Here is a 17,172-nt window from a genome sequence, read left to right on the forward strand (position 1 = left end):
AATTTTAGTCTTTGGTTGACCAATCAATCTTACAGTTATAAATATTTTAGTCTTTGGTTGACCAATCAATCTTACAGTTATAAATGCGTTATGCTTGTGTAGAACAAAACATGTGAGAAAGACTGATATTTCAAAGTAAATTAAAAAATGACTGTTCTTTGTTTGTGTTGGTTCCCATTTTGGCATAAGCTTCAAAATGGATACCAAACGGACGTTCCCACGGAAATTGTATGAAAAAGGGTGTGGTGTTCAATATAATTAGAGAGACATAAAACTGAAGCCTCTCCTTCCTCTGCTTTTTCACTTCCCTGGCTCTTCGCGCGTCCTATCACCCTGCACGTTTTTCTCTCCCTCTTTCTTTTTCTGTCTTTCATCAAAACACACACATATTCTTGTCTCTCTCTCCATTTCTGAAACCACAACAGAAACACAACAAAAACAATGAGATACTCCTTCAATTTGAGTTTTGTTTTCTGAGCCAGGTTCTGTGTAAGGTACGTGATATTCATTTTCCGACGTGGGATTTGACTGTTTTATATGTTTGTTTCCTTTTCCATCTGATTTCCAATTCTGGGGTCAATCATAAATACGCGTTCTTGGATTGGCATGCACGTTGATTTCCATCTATGACATTGTTCCTCAATTGGGGTATCTTTTTTTTTTTTGATATGTATGGATCTGGTGCGGTTAATTCCTCGAGCATTATGATGTTTATGGTTGTGTATAACTAGTGGTTATTGTTTTTGGGCGATCAGTGTTAGTTTTGGGCACAAACAAAGGGCAAGATGTCTAGCTTTGTGGGTGTTGTTGTTAATGATACAGAGCTACAGAGCCAATTCACCCAAGTCGAGCTTCGTACCCTCAAATCAAAAGTAAGCCTCTGTTTTGATTTGTTGATAAACTTGCAAGCTTTTTGTGCTGTGTATAGAATTGTTAAAATAGATGTGTTGTCTGGAGAATTAACATGATCAAGTAGCAATTTTGTGGTGACATGTGATATGGGTTGGATTTGTTGCAGTTTCTTTCAACAAAGACTCAGAATGGGCGCGTCACGCTTAAAGATTTGCCGGGTATTTTTGCAAGTCTGAGGTCTTTTAATGAAACGTTCAGAGAAGAGGAGATTAAGACCATCTTGGAGGAGTCAAGAAAGGACAGTGGTGAAGAACTTGAATTCGAGTCGTTTCTGCGGGTAAGTGTCTGAAGCATGAGGTGATTTGTGCTAAATTTTGGTAGTTGGAAAATGGATTTGATTTAGCTAAAATTGACACAGAATCAACAAGTGGGATCTTGTGAAAGAGCAAACCTTGTAGACAATTTCGTTTATTTTGTAACTGTACATCATGTCCTCACATGTGTTGGATACAATGGTATGGTATGAAATTGACTGTGTTTGGCAGGCACATTTGAATTTACAAGCCCGTGCAGGCGCAAAATCTGGTCGTTTCAAAAAAACTGCTTCATTTCTCAAGGCAACCACTACAAAGGTTGTCCACTCGATCAATGAAAATGAAAAGGCTTCGTATGTCCACCACATTAACAACTACCTGGCAGAAGATTCGTTCTTGAAGAAGTATCTTCCATTAGATCCAGCTACAAATGCTTTATTTGATCTTGCGAAAGATGGAGTTCTTCTTTGGTAGGGATGCTGGACCCACTCCACAATTTCTGCTCAGTGTTGACATACATTTTCGAGTTTGATGATTGTTTTTGTTGCTTCATGTAGTAAGCTCATCAACATAGCAGTTCCTGGGACTATAGACGAGCGTGCTATCAACACTAAAGGGGTCCTTAATCCATGGGAGAGAAATGAGAACCATACACTTTGTCTTAATTCAGCAAAAGCTATTGGCTGCACTGTGGTTAACATTGGTACACAGGATTTGGCTGAAGCAAGGGTAAGTTGAGCACCATGAGCTCCCCATTAAAACTTCTTAGTTTTCCCACTTGGTCTGAGCTTGCTCACTTTTTCTTAACTTGTTACCATATGCTTACTTTGCAGCCTCATCTTCTGCTCGGCTTAATTTCTCAAATTATCAAGGTATGCAGTACTGATCCCTTCTTGCCTCTGTGTCTCTTAGCTTCTGCAAACCATAATGACTAGACATACGTTTTATGAAGGCTTAAACTACTGACTTGTCTTTTCATGTGGTGGCAATATCAGATTCAACTGTTAGCTGATCTTAATCTGAAGAAAACTCCACAGCTTGTGGAATTGGTGGATGACAGCCAGGTCACAAAATTTATATTTGTTTCCTTTGAGGCTTGGTTAAATGAGAGTGGATATTCTCTGGTTAGACTGTTATATTTATTGACGAGCATATGATATTTACTTCAGCTATTCTGTTAATGGACAGGAGGTGGAGGAGCTCTTGGGTCTACCGCCAGAGAAGGTTCTACTAAAATGGATGAATTTTCATTTGAAGAAAGCTGGATACGAAAAACAAGTGACAAACTTCTCTTCTGATGTCAAGGTAAGAGCAAGCTGATTGTTTAGATTGAGGATAAGCACTGTATACATTAGCTTGATTGCAACAGTGTTTCTTCCATTGTGACCAGTTTTAAAATGTAGACACTGAAATGGTGAACTGTCACGTATCCTTTCATCTTGTTGACCGATACTGGTCCTTTAATTTATGTGGAAGATCTGACGCAAAAAGCGTTTTATCTGTTTCTGTTACTTTACCAATATATCTAGTAATTGTTTTGTTTTCCTAAATTCAGAGTTCTGATATTTCCACAAATGTACATGTTGTAATAACTTGACCAGTTTAGGGACGAGAATACTTTCTTCTGATTGAATCGTGCACCTTTTCATTTATGGACACTTTCTTAGAAACTTTTAAATGTAGTCATCATTATATTGTATTTTGGTCATTGTACCACTAGAATCTGTTGCTTCTTTACATATAAAGCAATACTCTGCATTTTTCAACATGATTTTCTCATCTTGTAGGAGGTTATAGGGTGTGTTTTTAATTTTTTTTTCTTTTTTTATTGTCTTTGAATCACATATCAATTTTATGCATTTACAGGATGGAGAGGCTTATGCTTACCTGATTAATGCTCTTGCACCCGAGGTCTCAGGCCCCGCTGCCTTGGATACAAAAGATCCTACACAAAGAGCAACCATGGTTCTCGAGCAAGCTGAGAAATTGGATTGCAAAAGATTTCTCTCTCCTAAAGACATTGTTGAGGGCTCACCAAATCTTAATCTTGCATTTGTTGCACAAATCTTCCAGCACAGGCAAGCAAGAATACTTCCAAGTGCTTTTGTTTAAGCCTGCAATTTGAAGAGTCATTTTGTTCTTTTTTTCACTTGCATAATTTTCGTTATGAATTGACATAAATTGTTAATCACCATCCTCTTTTCCTCTCGAAATAATGCTGATTTGATGTTCTCTATTTAAATTATTTTGTCATTGCAAAACATGTAAGTTTGTAACTGCTGGTACCTTGGCCACCTGGGAAACACAACCTATTGGATTTTGTAACTTAATTCTCCTTCTCCATCACTTTAGTGGTCCTGATTTTTCAAATTTTGTATCCCACAGTAATCTGCAAAGTGCCTAGTGCTTTTTTGTGCAGCTTAATATACTGTTTTTCCTGAACAAATTTATGACCCTATTGCACATTATTGAAATCTGTATGTATGCTGTGTGGGTTCTCTGCAGGAATGGATTGAGTGCAGATAGTAAAAAAATGTCTTTTGCTGAGATGATGACAGATGATGCAGAAACTTCTCGGGAAGAGAGATGCTTCCGTCTGTGGATCAACAGCCTTGGAACTGCAACCTATGTTAATAATCTTTTTGAAGATGTTAGAAATGGGTGAGATTTTGTATCCCTCCTCCCTCTGACCCCTTAGAAGCACATGAATTCTAGCTTGGTTAACTCGTGTTTGAATTATATCCCTTTTGCATGCAGATGGGTTCTTTTGGAAGTGCTTGACAAAATTTCTTCTGGATCAGTCAACTGGAAAAAAGCCTCAAAGCCTCCAATAAAAATGCCATTCAGAAAGGTTGAGAATTGTAACCAAGTTATAGAGATTGGGAAGGAATTAAATTTCTCGCTTGTGAATGTAGCTGGTAATGATATTGTGCAAGGAAATAAGAAGCTCATACTGGGTAAGTCTAAAAGTTTTCCTTTACAGTTTCTTTACATTAATTCTTACATTTGTGAATAAACTTACGAAGTTGTGATACACACTATTAGAATTTTATGATGTCTGTTTGACTTGGCAAACAATATCAGAAACAAATATTGGACTTCTGATAGTAAGTTGTGCTTTTCTTTTTTGGCATTTTATTTTAAGGATCTCTACCGTTTCTCTTAATTCATACCTTAATAAATTTTGGAGATATTACTTGGGAAGAGAAGTGAATTTGGAAGCCATTTTTTTTGTAGCTCCATCTAATGTTAAGTAACAACTCTTTACTTCCCCTTTCCCCCAGCTTATTTGTGGCAGTTGATGAGGTTTAGTATGCTTCAACTCCTGAGAAACTTGAGATCACACTCCCATGGAAAAGCTGGTAAAGAGATAACTGATGCTGAAATTCTAAACTGGGCAAACAATAAAGTGAAGAAGTCGGGTAGAACCTCCCAAATGGAGAGTTTCAAGGTAATCTAATACAATGCTCTTTAGTTTTGACGGAAAGATGACATCCATCTCATGGTTGGTGGTCAATTTAGTGTTTGCGGTTTTCTCTTGAACTTTTAGGATAAAAATCTCTCAAGTGGAATTTTCTTCCTCGAGCTTCTTAGTGCTGTGGAGCCAAGGGTGGTCAATTGGAGTCTTGCCACAAAGGGAGAAACTGGTATGTCATTTTGTAGTTCATGGCATGGTTTTGTTTTTATTATTGAAATAGTTGTAGACTTGTTAATTTGGTGTCTTGGAAGTTTTATTGTTGTTGCTCAAGAAATGAATGTATTAATCTCACAAGTTGTGGCCTTCCTAGGGAACAACTTACTCATGCGTGATGAATGACACTCTTGAATAGAAACATAGGGAAATGTTTCCGTTTATCTAAGTTGTCTTTCTTTTGTTATCATGTGAGTTTTCTCACTTAGCTATCATCATCCTTGCAGAGGAAGACAAGAAGGGGAATGCAACATATATAATTAGTGTCGCTCGAAAGCTTGGTTGCTCCATTTTCTTGTTACCTGAGGACATTATGGAGGTAAGGATTATAGCTTAGTAATGAATATTTATCAGTCTTCATGGCTCAGATATTTGAAAGCATCAATGGCTTTTTATCCATTCACTATTATTAGTCACTGTCATCGTAGGAAGTATCTGGTTTCGTGGAAAAGTCTAGATCCCAAAATTCCCTATACTACATTTAAGTTTTAACAAAGCAGCGCATTTACTATATCTGTACTCTAAATTCATAATAGTATATTAAATGTTCACTGGTTCAGCCCATTGAGCTTGTTGCTGTATCCGTTCCAGTTCATATAACTTAACTTTTGTCATGCGTGAAAATAATTTTGTAAACTGGTGTTGCCGAAATGTTGTCTTTCTGATTTGATTGTCCGTTGATACTCAAAACTACTTGAGCAAAGAAGAGCATTAGCCGATGTTTGTTACTTCTTCTGATTGTTTAGTTGAACTTAATTTGACCAAAACAGATGTTTCCATTTCTCAATGTATTAATAGGCAGGTTGGTTTGACATTCCAAGTTTACCGTCTGCTGTGATATGACAGGTAAACCAGAAGATGATCCTTATTTTGACTGCAAGCATCATGTACTGGAGTATGCAGCAATCAGAGTCGGCCGCTGACAGTCCCGTGGGTACCCCTACTAAAGCTTCTAAAGCTGGTGAGAGCGAAGCAGGTTTGGCTAGGGAAGTCTCGAACTTGTCCATCACTGGCAATACTACTTCCCAACAGACAGGAAATCAATCTTCTCAAGAATCAAAAGACCTCCCAAATAGTTGAAGGATGACAGGATAAGCATTTACATGTATTTATTTTTTTAGAAAACAGGAATAAGAGGAAGCTTGATTGCAATTATCAGACGCTCTCTTGCTCTTGATCTTCATGCAGGGACTCATTTTTTTGATGGGGCTCATAAACCACAGGAGGAAAAGGAAAAGTTTTGTAAATTTTGTTAGTTTATTTTTCCTATTAGGTTATATACTCTTTCAATGGGCATTGTTTGTCGAATAATGTGATGGCGGGAGAAAGCAATATTTATACAGAAAAGATTAAATTTTTAGATTTTGTCAACTATTTTAAACTTAAAGCTTGATTCTTGTTTGGGTCGTAAACCTTGTATCTCAGCAGAACACATGCATTGTACAGGCATTTAGCATTGTACTCCATTGTTCTTTACTACTTTTCCAAAACATAAAAGAATAAAATAAGCACGTGAAGCAAAAAATAGTGACTCAAAAAATCAAAATCAGTTTGATACAGGTAAAAAAGGTCGAGTACTTAAAGCAGAAATGCAAATCAGTGAACTCACATCCAGTGATAGATAAGGAACAGTTTCTACATTTTGCTTGCACCGGATGACATCAACAATGTGGGCATTCAAACCTATGACTCTATGAGGCAGGAACAATTTCATATTTCCTCTCATGGTAATTTGATTCAGGAAATGTGTATCATGGCCAAGGACAATGCTCATATTCCTATGGCGTCTTGCATTCATCCACGATCTGCTTCACTGACAACTTGACCAAAGAAATGGCAACTTTTACTGAGCAGTTTGTGGAAAGAGACTTCCACTGTGGAGCTAATGGGGAAATTTGCTGGTCCTGTCGGAAGCTATGATGTTCCTCTTGTCGCATATCCTGATATTCAGCTGGAAGCCTGATTCAGACGGATTCAACTATTTTTAGGTAGTGATTGATTAGTGCATTCTCTTCAAGCCTACAAATGCACGCTCCAGGCAATGTCGGAAGTGCTTCAGTCCAATGAAAGTTGCATGAGTGAGGATTTGAACCCTCCTAGCTTGATCAACTCTGTGGAACTCAACTAGGACAGTAAGCATAGCTGTGAATTTAGTGAATGGGAGAGGAGTCGTTAAGCCTATACATTCAGAAATTCCGACTTTTCTTCTTTTTATGGACAACAACACTATAATCTTTCTGAAATTCCAAGTATTTGTAAAACTGTGCTCATAGATTTCATCTGTTATCGAGTAATTTTCTGTTAATTTAAACATCAAATAAATCTACTTTCAAGCTTCGACTAATAATTCCTTTGCAGGTACAACTTCAACACAAATGTATTAAACTTTTCTATAGTCCAATTTGAAAAGACTTGAAGAGTATAAGTATCTTATTTATAGTATAATGGAAAAGAAACAAAATTGGCTAACCTACATTGTCTCCTTGTTCACTGTAATAGCATAGGGAGACACAGATGTTCTAGGAACCATTGATATCATCAGTAAGATCTGCATCACACTTTTCTTGTTCTGCAACAACCACAAGCATCTCAAGTCGTTTATCAAAAAGTAGTGCGCTCTCATCTCTCTTGTCAAGCTCCGCAGCTTCAGCTTCAAGCCATTTTTCTCTTAAGTCATCAAGAACATTGCGTTGGTCTGTATTGACTTCAGCTCCCGGTGCACTTGGATTAGTGGTGCGAAGTGATGAATCCCCAGATGGTGGAGGGAGTGTCAACAGCATTGCTCGGAACTCATGAGTATCAGCAAATGTCTCAAAGTTACAAGCTATTGTATCTAAACAAAATTCCCTTATCTTCAGAACGCCATACCTATACACAAATGCCATGAATCAAAATCACAAGCTAATGATAAAAATATCCGAGGAAAATCTGCTGAGTGCGGGATAAAGGAGCACCATACATGTCTGATAATATAAGCCAATTGCACAATTCTGCCGGTGAGACGTTTTCCAGGTGTGGCAGTAGTACATCAGCAACAGCACGCTTAAGAGGAAATAATAAATATCTAGAGGCAGCATCAAAGACTTCCCCCGCCTGCTCAGTCAACAATCAGTATTAGAGCACAGGAAAAGCCAGTGTGTTTCTTTTCAGAAATAAAAATAAAAATAACGTCACGGGATTTTTTTTCTTCTTGCTGGCAATGTCAGAAGCTCCTATTAACATATAATCTACCTGATCCGGGTCTATATCCTTCAATCCGTCAGTGTACCTGAACCAACCAAAGGAGTCAGAAAAGTTGCGTGACACAAAAAATCCAAACAACTACAGCATGGTTGATCACACAAGTACAATGACATGCTGACAAGGAAAGAAATATTTATTGTTATTATGTAATCAAATAAAAACCAGAAAATAAACAACCAAGTACCAAATAATGAAATATAAGCATATTTCTTCATATATTCTAATTCAGCTTCTATACGAAAACACTTACATATACTCGATCATCTTCTCGAATGCTTCAGAGCTTAAATCATGTTCCTCAAGACATGGAAGGGTATGAACAGGTATATCACTTTTTCCTTCATGGAAGTCCTTCATACGGGATAATCTTGCTTTAAAATACTCTGACCTTGATGCTAAAACCACTTGATGGCATCGAAACCTCTTTTTATCAACTTTTACACAAACATCTGCAAGATCCTCTACAAAATCACTGATTTGCATGGTACCCACAGAAGATGTTAATTCTTTGACACCATTATCTAGGTTAAGTTCCCTGGTGGAATTGGCAAGGGAAATCTGAAGGATCTCATGCATAGTTGCAGGAAGCCGATCTTCTTCAGGAAGAGAGACACCTTGTAAGATGAAGCGTTTTATAGAGCTGTCTATGTCTCTCAATGCTTTGTACTCGGCATACTTTTGGTGAATCAATTCTTTCTCGAGAATTCTTTGTAAAGATTCACATTTACATACTTTGCAGATCCTCACAAGATCCTCCATATCATCTACAGCAACTTCTAGTCTGTCAGAGTAAAAGAATTGGATGAGACTGTATAGAGCAGGATATGACAACTTTTCCCTTGAAAATCTCACTTCTCTGCGTTCTTTCCAATCAGTCACAAACTTTCTTCTGAAAAATGGTGACCGAGCACTTAAGATGATTCTATGAGCTTCAATGGCTCTCCCTTGAACAAAAAATACCACATCTGGAGGAAAATATCCATCACTGGCTGGAAGACCTACTCAGGAATATCAAACGCCGTGTGTCACTTTAACATACATATTCTTCTTGAATGAGAGATATATGCAAGACCATATGTGCTGACTGACATTGACATAGATGTAACTGCAATGGGCACAAATTTTAGCTTAAGCTACCAGCAGGGCTGACATTGTCATAATCCATCCCTATATTTCAGAAAATACAAACACAAACAGAAAAGACATATACTTGTCCGCCTCTTCATTAGTAAATCAGAATACACAAGACTCTCTGCAGCCTACCTATCTTACTCAACTCATTAAACCAAACCGAGCTTCATGCCATCTATGGTTTAAAAAGCAATCCTCACTCTATAGTCTATACAGGTCAAGAAATAAACTAAAAACTTTCTTCATCATAACAACCCAAGGACAGAAATAAACCTATGTCTTACTAATATAGCCAACACTCCAATCAATATGCATTGTCTACCAACAAAAACACAGAGCCCTAAACCCCTTCAGCTATAAATCGTTAACACAAACCCATTACTCCTTCCCAGATGTTAAACCAACCCATTTCAATTCCAAAAACAAATGCACACCCATTATATAAGCAATTGCATTCCCATGAACTATAAACAAGTAAGTAAATACCTGCTGAAGTTTCAAACTGCTGGGCCTGCTCCAAATAGGCCCAATTAGCCGCACAGCCCAAGAACGTCTCTCTCATCGCCGCCTGCAACGGCCCCAACGGCGGCGGCCGCGCCTCAAACGCCTTCAAAAGCTTCCTCACCTTCAAATTCAGCGCCGCGTAATGACACCGATCGCCGTCAAAAGTATGCTCCGTGCATATAGCTCCGCTCTCCAGCAACATACGCGCCGCCTCGAGGTGTCCGGCGAGGCACGCGTAGTAGAGCGCCACCGAGTCCCACTGGTCACGCGCGTTGACGTTGACTCCGGACTCTAACAAGTACCTGAGGCGGTCGACGTCGCCGGCGCGTGAGGCCTCGAAAACGTCGCCGTTTGGGACTTTTTTAATGGGGAGGGAGGAGGCGAAGTCGGCGGCGTCGAGGTCGATCCCGTCCAGGTCGGGATCGATGGTCCAGGATTGCCGCTCCGGGGACATTGCTGGGTCGGGTTTTCGGGCCTGCGTTTTGGGGGTTTATTAGTGATTTGGGGTTTTGGGTTCATAGTAAAAATGGTGGGTTTCCATGGGTTTCGAGAAAGTTTGCATTTTTATGAGTGAGCTAGTGCAGAAGACAAGCCAGTAGAGGTTTTGGGGTTGGAGGGAGATTTGGGTTTGTGTATCCATATATAGGGTACTGGATGATGTGAAAAATCACTAATATCCTAAAACCCAAAATACAAAAATATAATTTTTGGATTTTCTAACCCTTTGTTTTTTTTTTTTAATCAGATAAACAACTCAAATGCTACAACTAATCTCTTTTGTAAGTCGAACTCACAACCTCTCACTTACGAAAGAGAGAGACTATGTCACTAGACTAAATGGTACTGAGCTTAGATTTTCTAACTTAAAAAATATAATTTTGGATTTTCTTTTTCTATTTTGCCTGAAAAATAAAATTTTGGATATATATTTTTCCCTTTTTATTGTATTTTGTCTTTGGAAAGTTGCTTAAAATAGAAGGCGAAAACATGCACAAAAATAGCGTTTATGTACATAAAAAATTGCATGAACCTTACCAAACATTAAAAGTTCATTTCGATAATGCTATTTTCTTTCCGTTTTTATAAGAGGAGGCTATTTTTAGATGCCATTTTTTGAAAATCCCTTTTTGCATTTTGTTTCAGCTATAAAACGGTTTGTATCCAATTCTTCAGAAAGAAAATGTCCTACTTTAGACTTGGTGTAGGGAGCATAGTGAAGATGTGGATGCATTTGTTATGTGTGTGTAATGACAAGTCTCTATAAGGTCAAGGGCTCAAAAAGCTATGATTTGGGAATAATGCATCAAACAAATTCCAGAGAAAAGAAAATGAAAGAACTAAAGTTTAATTCACTTGAAAAGTGTAGACACAATATTAAAGCAAAAATTACAGGGCATGCAAGCAAGTGCAACAATGCCCTAATTTGCAGTATATATGGTAAAAGTCAGAAATGTACACTGATCATCTACAACAACACATCTCCTAATAATAGACAACAGGCAACTCTCTTTACTTGTTTGTTCCTCCTTTTTACAGGAACAAACAGGAGGAGGCAACAAACTCAGTTTTCTTCGTTAAGTTGAGTGACATTCCGCATTTTGACTCGATATGTTATTCTCTTCCAATTTCAGGGAATTTAACCGTCTAACTCTCTGATCAAGCTCCTTCATCACTGCCGGTTCTTGTTTTTTCCTTTGCTTCGATATAGTGTTGGTTGTAAACGAACCTATCTGATCAAATGCTACCTGGAAGCATTATGACAGTGTATTAGGAGGAAATCCAACAGTGCCCAGATTCACAAATTAAGAAACCAATGTAGTTCACTCCATGCATAGTAACTTCTCTACATTCCAGCAACCTCTCATAAGTCCTTTTTAACATCAGCTATAAATTAAAGATTGATGTATTCACTCTACTAATGGTAATGATCCATGCCAAAAGATTTATTTGAAAGTATTGTACGCATGTTATGCCAAGTACAGAGAAATGTATTCACTCTAGCACATCACTGAAAAGAGCAAGCACAGAGAAATGTGTTACCGTCAATAGCTCATCAGGATCAAATAGATGATGAGTGGTTTTCTGAAGAATATTAATTACATCGCCAACATGATGGGTTAGAAGCAACTCCTGTTCCTTCATCTGCAATTGCAAGTCATGATATCAGACAACGTTTTCATGTATTAATGTCTAATGACTAACAACCAAGAGCAAGTAAATCTACACAACTGATACCAGCAAAAGAAAAAGGCCACATTTCTCGTACCTTAAAGATTGCCAAAGCCACATGAAACATAACTTTCGCCCCTTCGTAGAAAAGGACATCCCACACCCTTAGAGTAGTCTTTTGGAAAAAAAAAAAAAAAGACCCATGAAAGTGTTAGCAACAGAAAAAACCCACAAATCATTTCACTATGTTTCAAAGTAAAAAAGAGAGATAGAGTCAAAAGTATCTCTAACCTCTGAAGGCAAGCTCTTAGAAAAGAGGCAAAGAAACCACTCTGTGGCAACAAGGGATACATCAAACTCCAATGCTTCCAAATGTGCCGCTACCCTGCATTGTTCTTCAAATGTTTAGATTATATATAGAAGAAATATAAGTCATTTCAGGCTAAGTCCCTAAAATCAGAACAACAACACACACCAAAAAAAAAAAGGGAAGGTACCTTGGACACATTTTAGCAAGAAAATCCTTGAAAACTCTTTGTTCAACATGGCATCCTGATAAATTATTTGTATAACAGTCATTGACCAAGACATTTTCCAGGAGAACAGCTAGCATCCAAAATGCATCTTCCTCTGTTTTCATCACAAGCAGTAACAATGCTGCAACATAATTTAAGCCCTGCACCAAGAAAGTTGAACCATTCAAGTTAAGTAAATACCAACAGCCAAAAGGAATTAATTCATCGAATTTTGTTGCTTTATAACTATCTGGGAAAATACATCGAATAAGATATTCTCTAAAGACACTAAACGACAAACAGAGAATGGCCCCCAAGCATACTGTGGTTATACAAACTGTTGCGGAAGATCCTTCTAAAACATTTTAGCAAGACTCATACTTCAGTGGGTGCATAATATAGGACCTAATGAGATCAGGGTGCGAGTGTTGAGGAACAACATATGGTACTGATAGCAATAACCATTTGGGAAACTATTGCAACAGGTTTTATTTAGTGGTTTTCCCTGATTAGTCTCTCCATTTGGCAGTTCAGAGCTTCAAATGCAGGACATTTTCTTTAGTGGAGTGATGCAGCAAAACATTTCTCATTAACACAAAACGAGGATCTGACGAGAAAAAAAAAAAGACAACACAAAAGGAGGAGGGAGGATATCGATCAGTTAGATGCATTTTACTTGTGCTGATTAGAGGTGCCATAAGGAAGAAACGAACGGACTGACAGAACCTGAACAAAAAGCATTAGTCCAACACATTTCATACATATGAAAATGGTTGAACAGTACATTTCCTGAAACACAATCAGATTGACAACAGTAGAATTGCTAAACATACTGCCATTTTTGGAGTCAGCTTCATCAAAGAGCAATGACAGAAGCAACAAAATTACTTTTCAACAACATCAGAAACTTAAAGAATGGTTCCAATTATACATTGGAAAGGTGTAAGAGACTGACCTGACAATAACCCACATCCGAATCACGGAACGAATACACAACAAGAACGCGACGAAGAGCAGCATGTCCTTCTGGGGTGTCCAACCATGGGTGACCAGGGAAGGTACGGGGCAGGTCCTGCACATACACACAGTCAATGAACCTATTCAATAACAATACAATGTCTACAGAAATGCTGACCATTACAGAAAAAAGCAATGGAGCATTTCACAATGGGATTTGTATAATCACACAACAAAATGCTACAGCCATGGATCACAAGATCAGCCACACAAGAAAACTCATATGATCGAAAATTAATCCCACTAAAGGAAGCTAAACCTAACAAGATCGATCACACATGAACAATTTCAAACCCGAAAAGCACTTGATCGAAAAACAGTCAAGATCCAACATTCACCACAAAGCATGATAGCAATCCAAGACAGACTCACATGATCAATCTGCCTAGTGGCAGGCGTGACCTTGCCCTCCACGGCAATGGTCAAGTCATTGTAATAGCTGTCCGGCACGGTGGATTTCTTCTTGGCGGCCCCGGAAAGCGAAAACCAGACCTTGGGCCGGAGCACCGGCGGAATCCCCTTCCTGATCAGCCTCTTGAGAGTAATGGCATTGGCCAAAGCCGAGAACTTTAGCGAAGCCTTAAGCGATTGGCCTTCTGAAACGGACTTGTGCAAGTACCAATTGGCTCCTTTATTGGCCTCCATTGACCACCAAACCCTCCCCTGCTGCCTCACCTTCTCCCTCACCTCGTTCAACACATTGACGTCGTCCACATTCCCTTCCACCGTGAACCCATAAAGGTCCTGGAACTTGACGGTGAGATTGGCCCTCCGGGCATGGATGCTCGGCCTCAGGATTGGGATTTGAGCTAGGGATTCAAAGGACAGCTCTCTTTTGTGTCTGGCTCCATACATTTCTAGAGATCAAGAAACAAAAAAGGAAACACAAACAAGAAGAAGAAGAAGATAGGCCCCTTTTGTCAAACTAGAAAAGCCCCCAACAGGTTGAAACAACCATGAACTGGTCTAGAAAGCAAGCCTCAGAGGCTCAGAGACTTTGGCTTTTTCTGCAAACCTTCTGTGGTTTCTGCAAAAGTCAGGCACAACATATATCACCAAAAACTACCATTTGTGACCTTGTGACCTTTTCTGCCATCATTAATATTATTCATTTATTTTTAATCTAGCTTTCCTTTTTCTCTTTTAAAAAGTAAAAACCCAGAAGAAAAAGAGGAAAAACAAAAATCTGCTTCAAATGTAAAAATTAGAGGGAAGATTAGGCAAGAAATTGGGTACCTGAAATGGGGATTGATTCAACAGAAGAATAATCATTCTAATTTAAGAATAATTCAATCACTGATTACCAAGAATTGAGGAATTAGAGGGGGGTAATTTAAGCTTTCCACATAAACAGAAACAAAAAAAAGAAATGGATGGTCTAAGCTTCGCTGGTGTACAAGAGGAAATGGTGAAGCAAGGTAGGCTCGTAAAACAAAATTAGTTTTCTGGGGGTTGTTTTTTAAATTTTGGCTTTTGAGAATGTCTTTCAATTTATTTTAAAAATACTAGTAAGGCCCACTCACTATGTGTGTGGAGAAAAATTAAAGATAGTGGAAAAACTTTTCGTACAATTAACACATTTTCTGTTTTTTTATTATTATTATTTTTTTTTTTTACAATTTACCATATTATTCTTATTAATTAATTATATTTCATAATTTTTCAATATATAATGGTTAAATTGGTCAAAAATTTCAGTTTTAGAGAGCAAGCTCTCTTCTCTTAATAATAGTATGGGTAGTTCTATTCATACCTCTCAATCTGCTATTTAAACCTCCTTTTTTATTTATTTTTATCAAACTTCCTATTTTGCCCTTTTTTTAGTTTATGCTCACCTCCTTTTCTATCTTATCTATCACGTACCATAATCACCTGCAACTCTGCAATGGACATCACAGATATGGTGCGATCTGAACAATCATGTACTCGACCCTAGAGCAAGTAGCTATCTCTCTTGTTTCTCGAGTGAAAGAACAAAGCAATATGCACACAACTGAGCATGCACTTCCAATATACCATATTCTTATCAAACTTAAATTATGCTGCATGATAGTCAAATCCCCGCCTATTAGGCCAAGAGAAATGTAAAGAATGTAGAAAGCCTTGCCCCCATTCACCTGGAAGTGAGTCAAGAAATATAATCGAAACAGCAAGCCAAACCAATTAGTAAAATTTCCCAATGATGACCACTACCATCCACCTCCACTGCCAAGTTATTGTCAATTACAACATCGAATCGCTATAACATTGAAAATATCATACTATCGCAACTTGAGTTCTTAACTACTGATCTAAAATTTTAAATTAGCAGTTCTGTGAAAAGATGCCCTTCATTTAAAAAAAAAAAATTTAATCTATCAAAGAGGGTAAAATTGGAATTAAATTTTTACAAAAATCAATTGAGGTCCAAATAGCAAATTGAGAGATTTGAATAGAACCACCCTAATAGTATAGATATGAAATTATATAATGGAACATTACTATACTGCAGAGAATGTCTTTCAATCTATTTTTAAAAATTCGTTTTTCCCTTTCTCCTATTTTAGTTTTAAGAATTTTGTTTTAAAAAAATAAAAATAATGCCGAGATCAATAATTCTTTACAGCGGAAGCGAAGCAGTTGGATTCAAAATTAAGGAGAGGACCGTTGACAAGCTAGGACGCGCTTTGGATTTGACATTTAGGAATGGTATTTCCGTAATTAACCATCGTAAATGAGGTATTTTCAGCACCGGGGGGATTTTAACTGTTTTACGGCCCCCCGGCCAAATGATTGATTGCCCGAAGTGGTAGTGAGCTGGCAGTCGTGAGTCGTACTTAAGTGGGCCCCACTCCCTCCGAGCGCGCCAAAAAGGGTGGGGGGTGTTGAGATCACGTGCCGGTGTCTTTAATATCTGGAGATCTTGATCGTGTCCGCAGAGAAACAGTGCCACGTCACCCGAGGTACCCAACCCTTTGATTGGTCGTGGTACGACGGCGTTCACACGTGTGCCCTTGCGGGTTCACGGAGTTTGGAATAGAACGCGTCCCACCGGATTGGTCCCCCCCCTTATGGAAGCCTAACTTCAGCGTCTCCGTAAGAGGACATGTGGCATTGCGTGGACTTTTGGGGAGGGGGGACTTGGGCCGGCTTCTCCATTGTTACAAATACAAAGATGTTGGGCCGGTTTTAGTGTGGGTCCCGGTGGACGACGGCAGCGCATTTCAATTGGATACCGTTTAATTTCGTTGTATCCGATGAACGGCTACGATTTGCTACGTTTTATACTTTTCCCTTCTTTTCCTGTTACCAGGAGGAATCAATTTATATGCTGCAAAAATTCTAGGGAGGTTGACCTCTAAATTTGATATTTGGACCTCTCATACTTATTAAACCTCCAATTAACTTTTTTGAATACTTAAAAAACTAAGTATACCTCCTTAATTTTACCAAAACACCCTTAAACAATTAAATCTGTATCTTCAACAATTTAGTTTTTTATCTTATCTCTATCAATTCAGTCATGAAGAATTTTGTGAGTAAGCTGCCTACATTTTTTGTATACTTTCAGTGACAGAATCATAAAGTGATTTTTGGAGGATCCGAACAAGTAGACAAGTACAAAGATTTTTCTATTAATCCATATCATAGTTTTTTTTTTTGTTTTTTTTTTTTTTGCAATATGGATGGTTCTAGAAAAAACTTTGGTTCTCAAATAAATAATATATTTATACATCGATTAAATCTAATTAAAAAC

At 38.1% G+C, this 17,172-nt stretch overlaps 3 protein-coding genes across 7 annotated transcripts; 1 reads left to right on the top strand and 2 right to left on the bottom strand.

Moving 5' to 3' along the window:
* Window positions 1–246: 246 nt before the first annotated feature.
* Window positions 247–6,217, top strand: LOC133725919 (fimbrin-5). Its single transcript, XM_062153331.1, has 15 exons — window positions 247–494; window positions 756–872; window positions 1,019–1,189; window positions 1,398–1,636; window positions 1,724–1,895; window positions 2,000–2,038; window positions 2,162–2,230; window positions 2,355–2,471; window positions 3,033–3,244; window positions 3,672–3,827; window positions 3,924–4,123; window positions 4,451–4,617; window positions 4,717–4,813; window positions 5,085–5,176; window positions 5,704–6,217. Exons 2-15 carry the CDS (start codon window positions 786–788, stop codon window positions 5,935–5,937), a joined length of 2,052 nt encoding a protein of 683 aa, XP_062009315.1. The 5' UTR covers window positions 247–494; window positions 756–785; the 3' UTR covers window positions 5,938–6,217.
* A 194-nt stretch (window positions 6,218–6,411) lies between these two features.
* On the bottom strand, window positions 6,412–10,356 carry LOC133725920 (BTB/POZ domain-containing protein At2g04740). 4 transcript variants are annotated; one of them, XM_062153335.1, is made up of 6 exons: window positions 9,718–10,356; window positions 8,351–9,098; window positions 8,089–8,125; window positions 7,817–7,950; window positions 7,332–7,725; window positions 6,412–6,968 (listed from the first exon to the last, which is right to left on the bottom strand). In XM_062153335.1, the coding sequence occupies exons 1-5, from the start codon at window positions 10,187–10,189 to the stop codon at window positions 7,377–7,379; spliced, it is 1,740 nt and encodes a 579-aa protein (XP_062009319.1). In that variant the 5' UTR covers window positions 10,190–10,356; the 3' UTR covers window positions 6,412–6,968; window positions 7,332–7,376. The 4 variants fall into 4 exon arrangements, with proteins under 4 accessions (XP_062009319.1, XP_062009317.1, XP_062009318.1 ...); XM_062153333.1 differs by having other exon boundaries at window positions 6,412–6,999; XM_062153334.1 differs by having other exon boundaries at window positions 6,412–6,999; window positions 7,328–7,725.
* A 708-nt stretch (window positions 10,357–11,064) lies between these two features.
* Window positions 11,065–14,819, bottom strand: LOC133725921 (uncharacterized). 2 transcript variants are annotated; one of them, XM_062153337.1, is made up of 8 exons: window positions 14,673–14,819; window positions 13,809–14,463; window positions 13,375–13,491; window positions 12,402–12,580; window positions 12,196–12,289; window positions 12,002–12,079; window positions 11,776–11,877; window positions 11,065–11,480 (listed from the first exon to the last, which is right to left on the bottom strand). In XM_062153337.1, exons 2-8 carry the CDS (start codon window positions 14,289–14,291, stop codon window positions 11,310–11,312), a joined length of 1,224 nt encoding a protein of 407 aa, XP_062009321.1. In that variant the 5' UTR covers window positions 14,292–14,463; window positions 14,673–14,819; the 3' UTR covers window positions 11,065–11,309. The 2 variants fall into 2 exon arrangements, with proteins under 2 accessions (XP_062009321.1, XP_062009320.1); XM_062153336.1 differs by lacking the exon at window positions 14,673–14,819 and having other exon boundaries at window positions 13,809–14,524.
* Window positions 14,820–17,172: the final 2,353 nt, after the last annotated feature.

Source organism: Rosa rugosa, chromosome 1, assembly GCF_958449725.1.
Source record: "Rosa rugosa chromosome 1, drRosRugo1.1, whole genome shotgun sequence".
Classification (NCBI taxonomy): Eukaryota; Viridiplantae; Streptophyta; class Magnoliopsida; order Rosales; family Rosaceae; genus Rosa; species Rosa rugosa.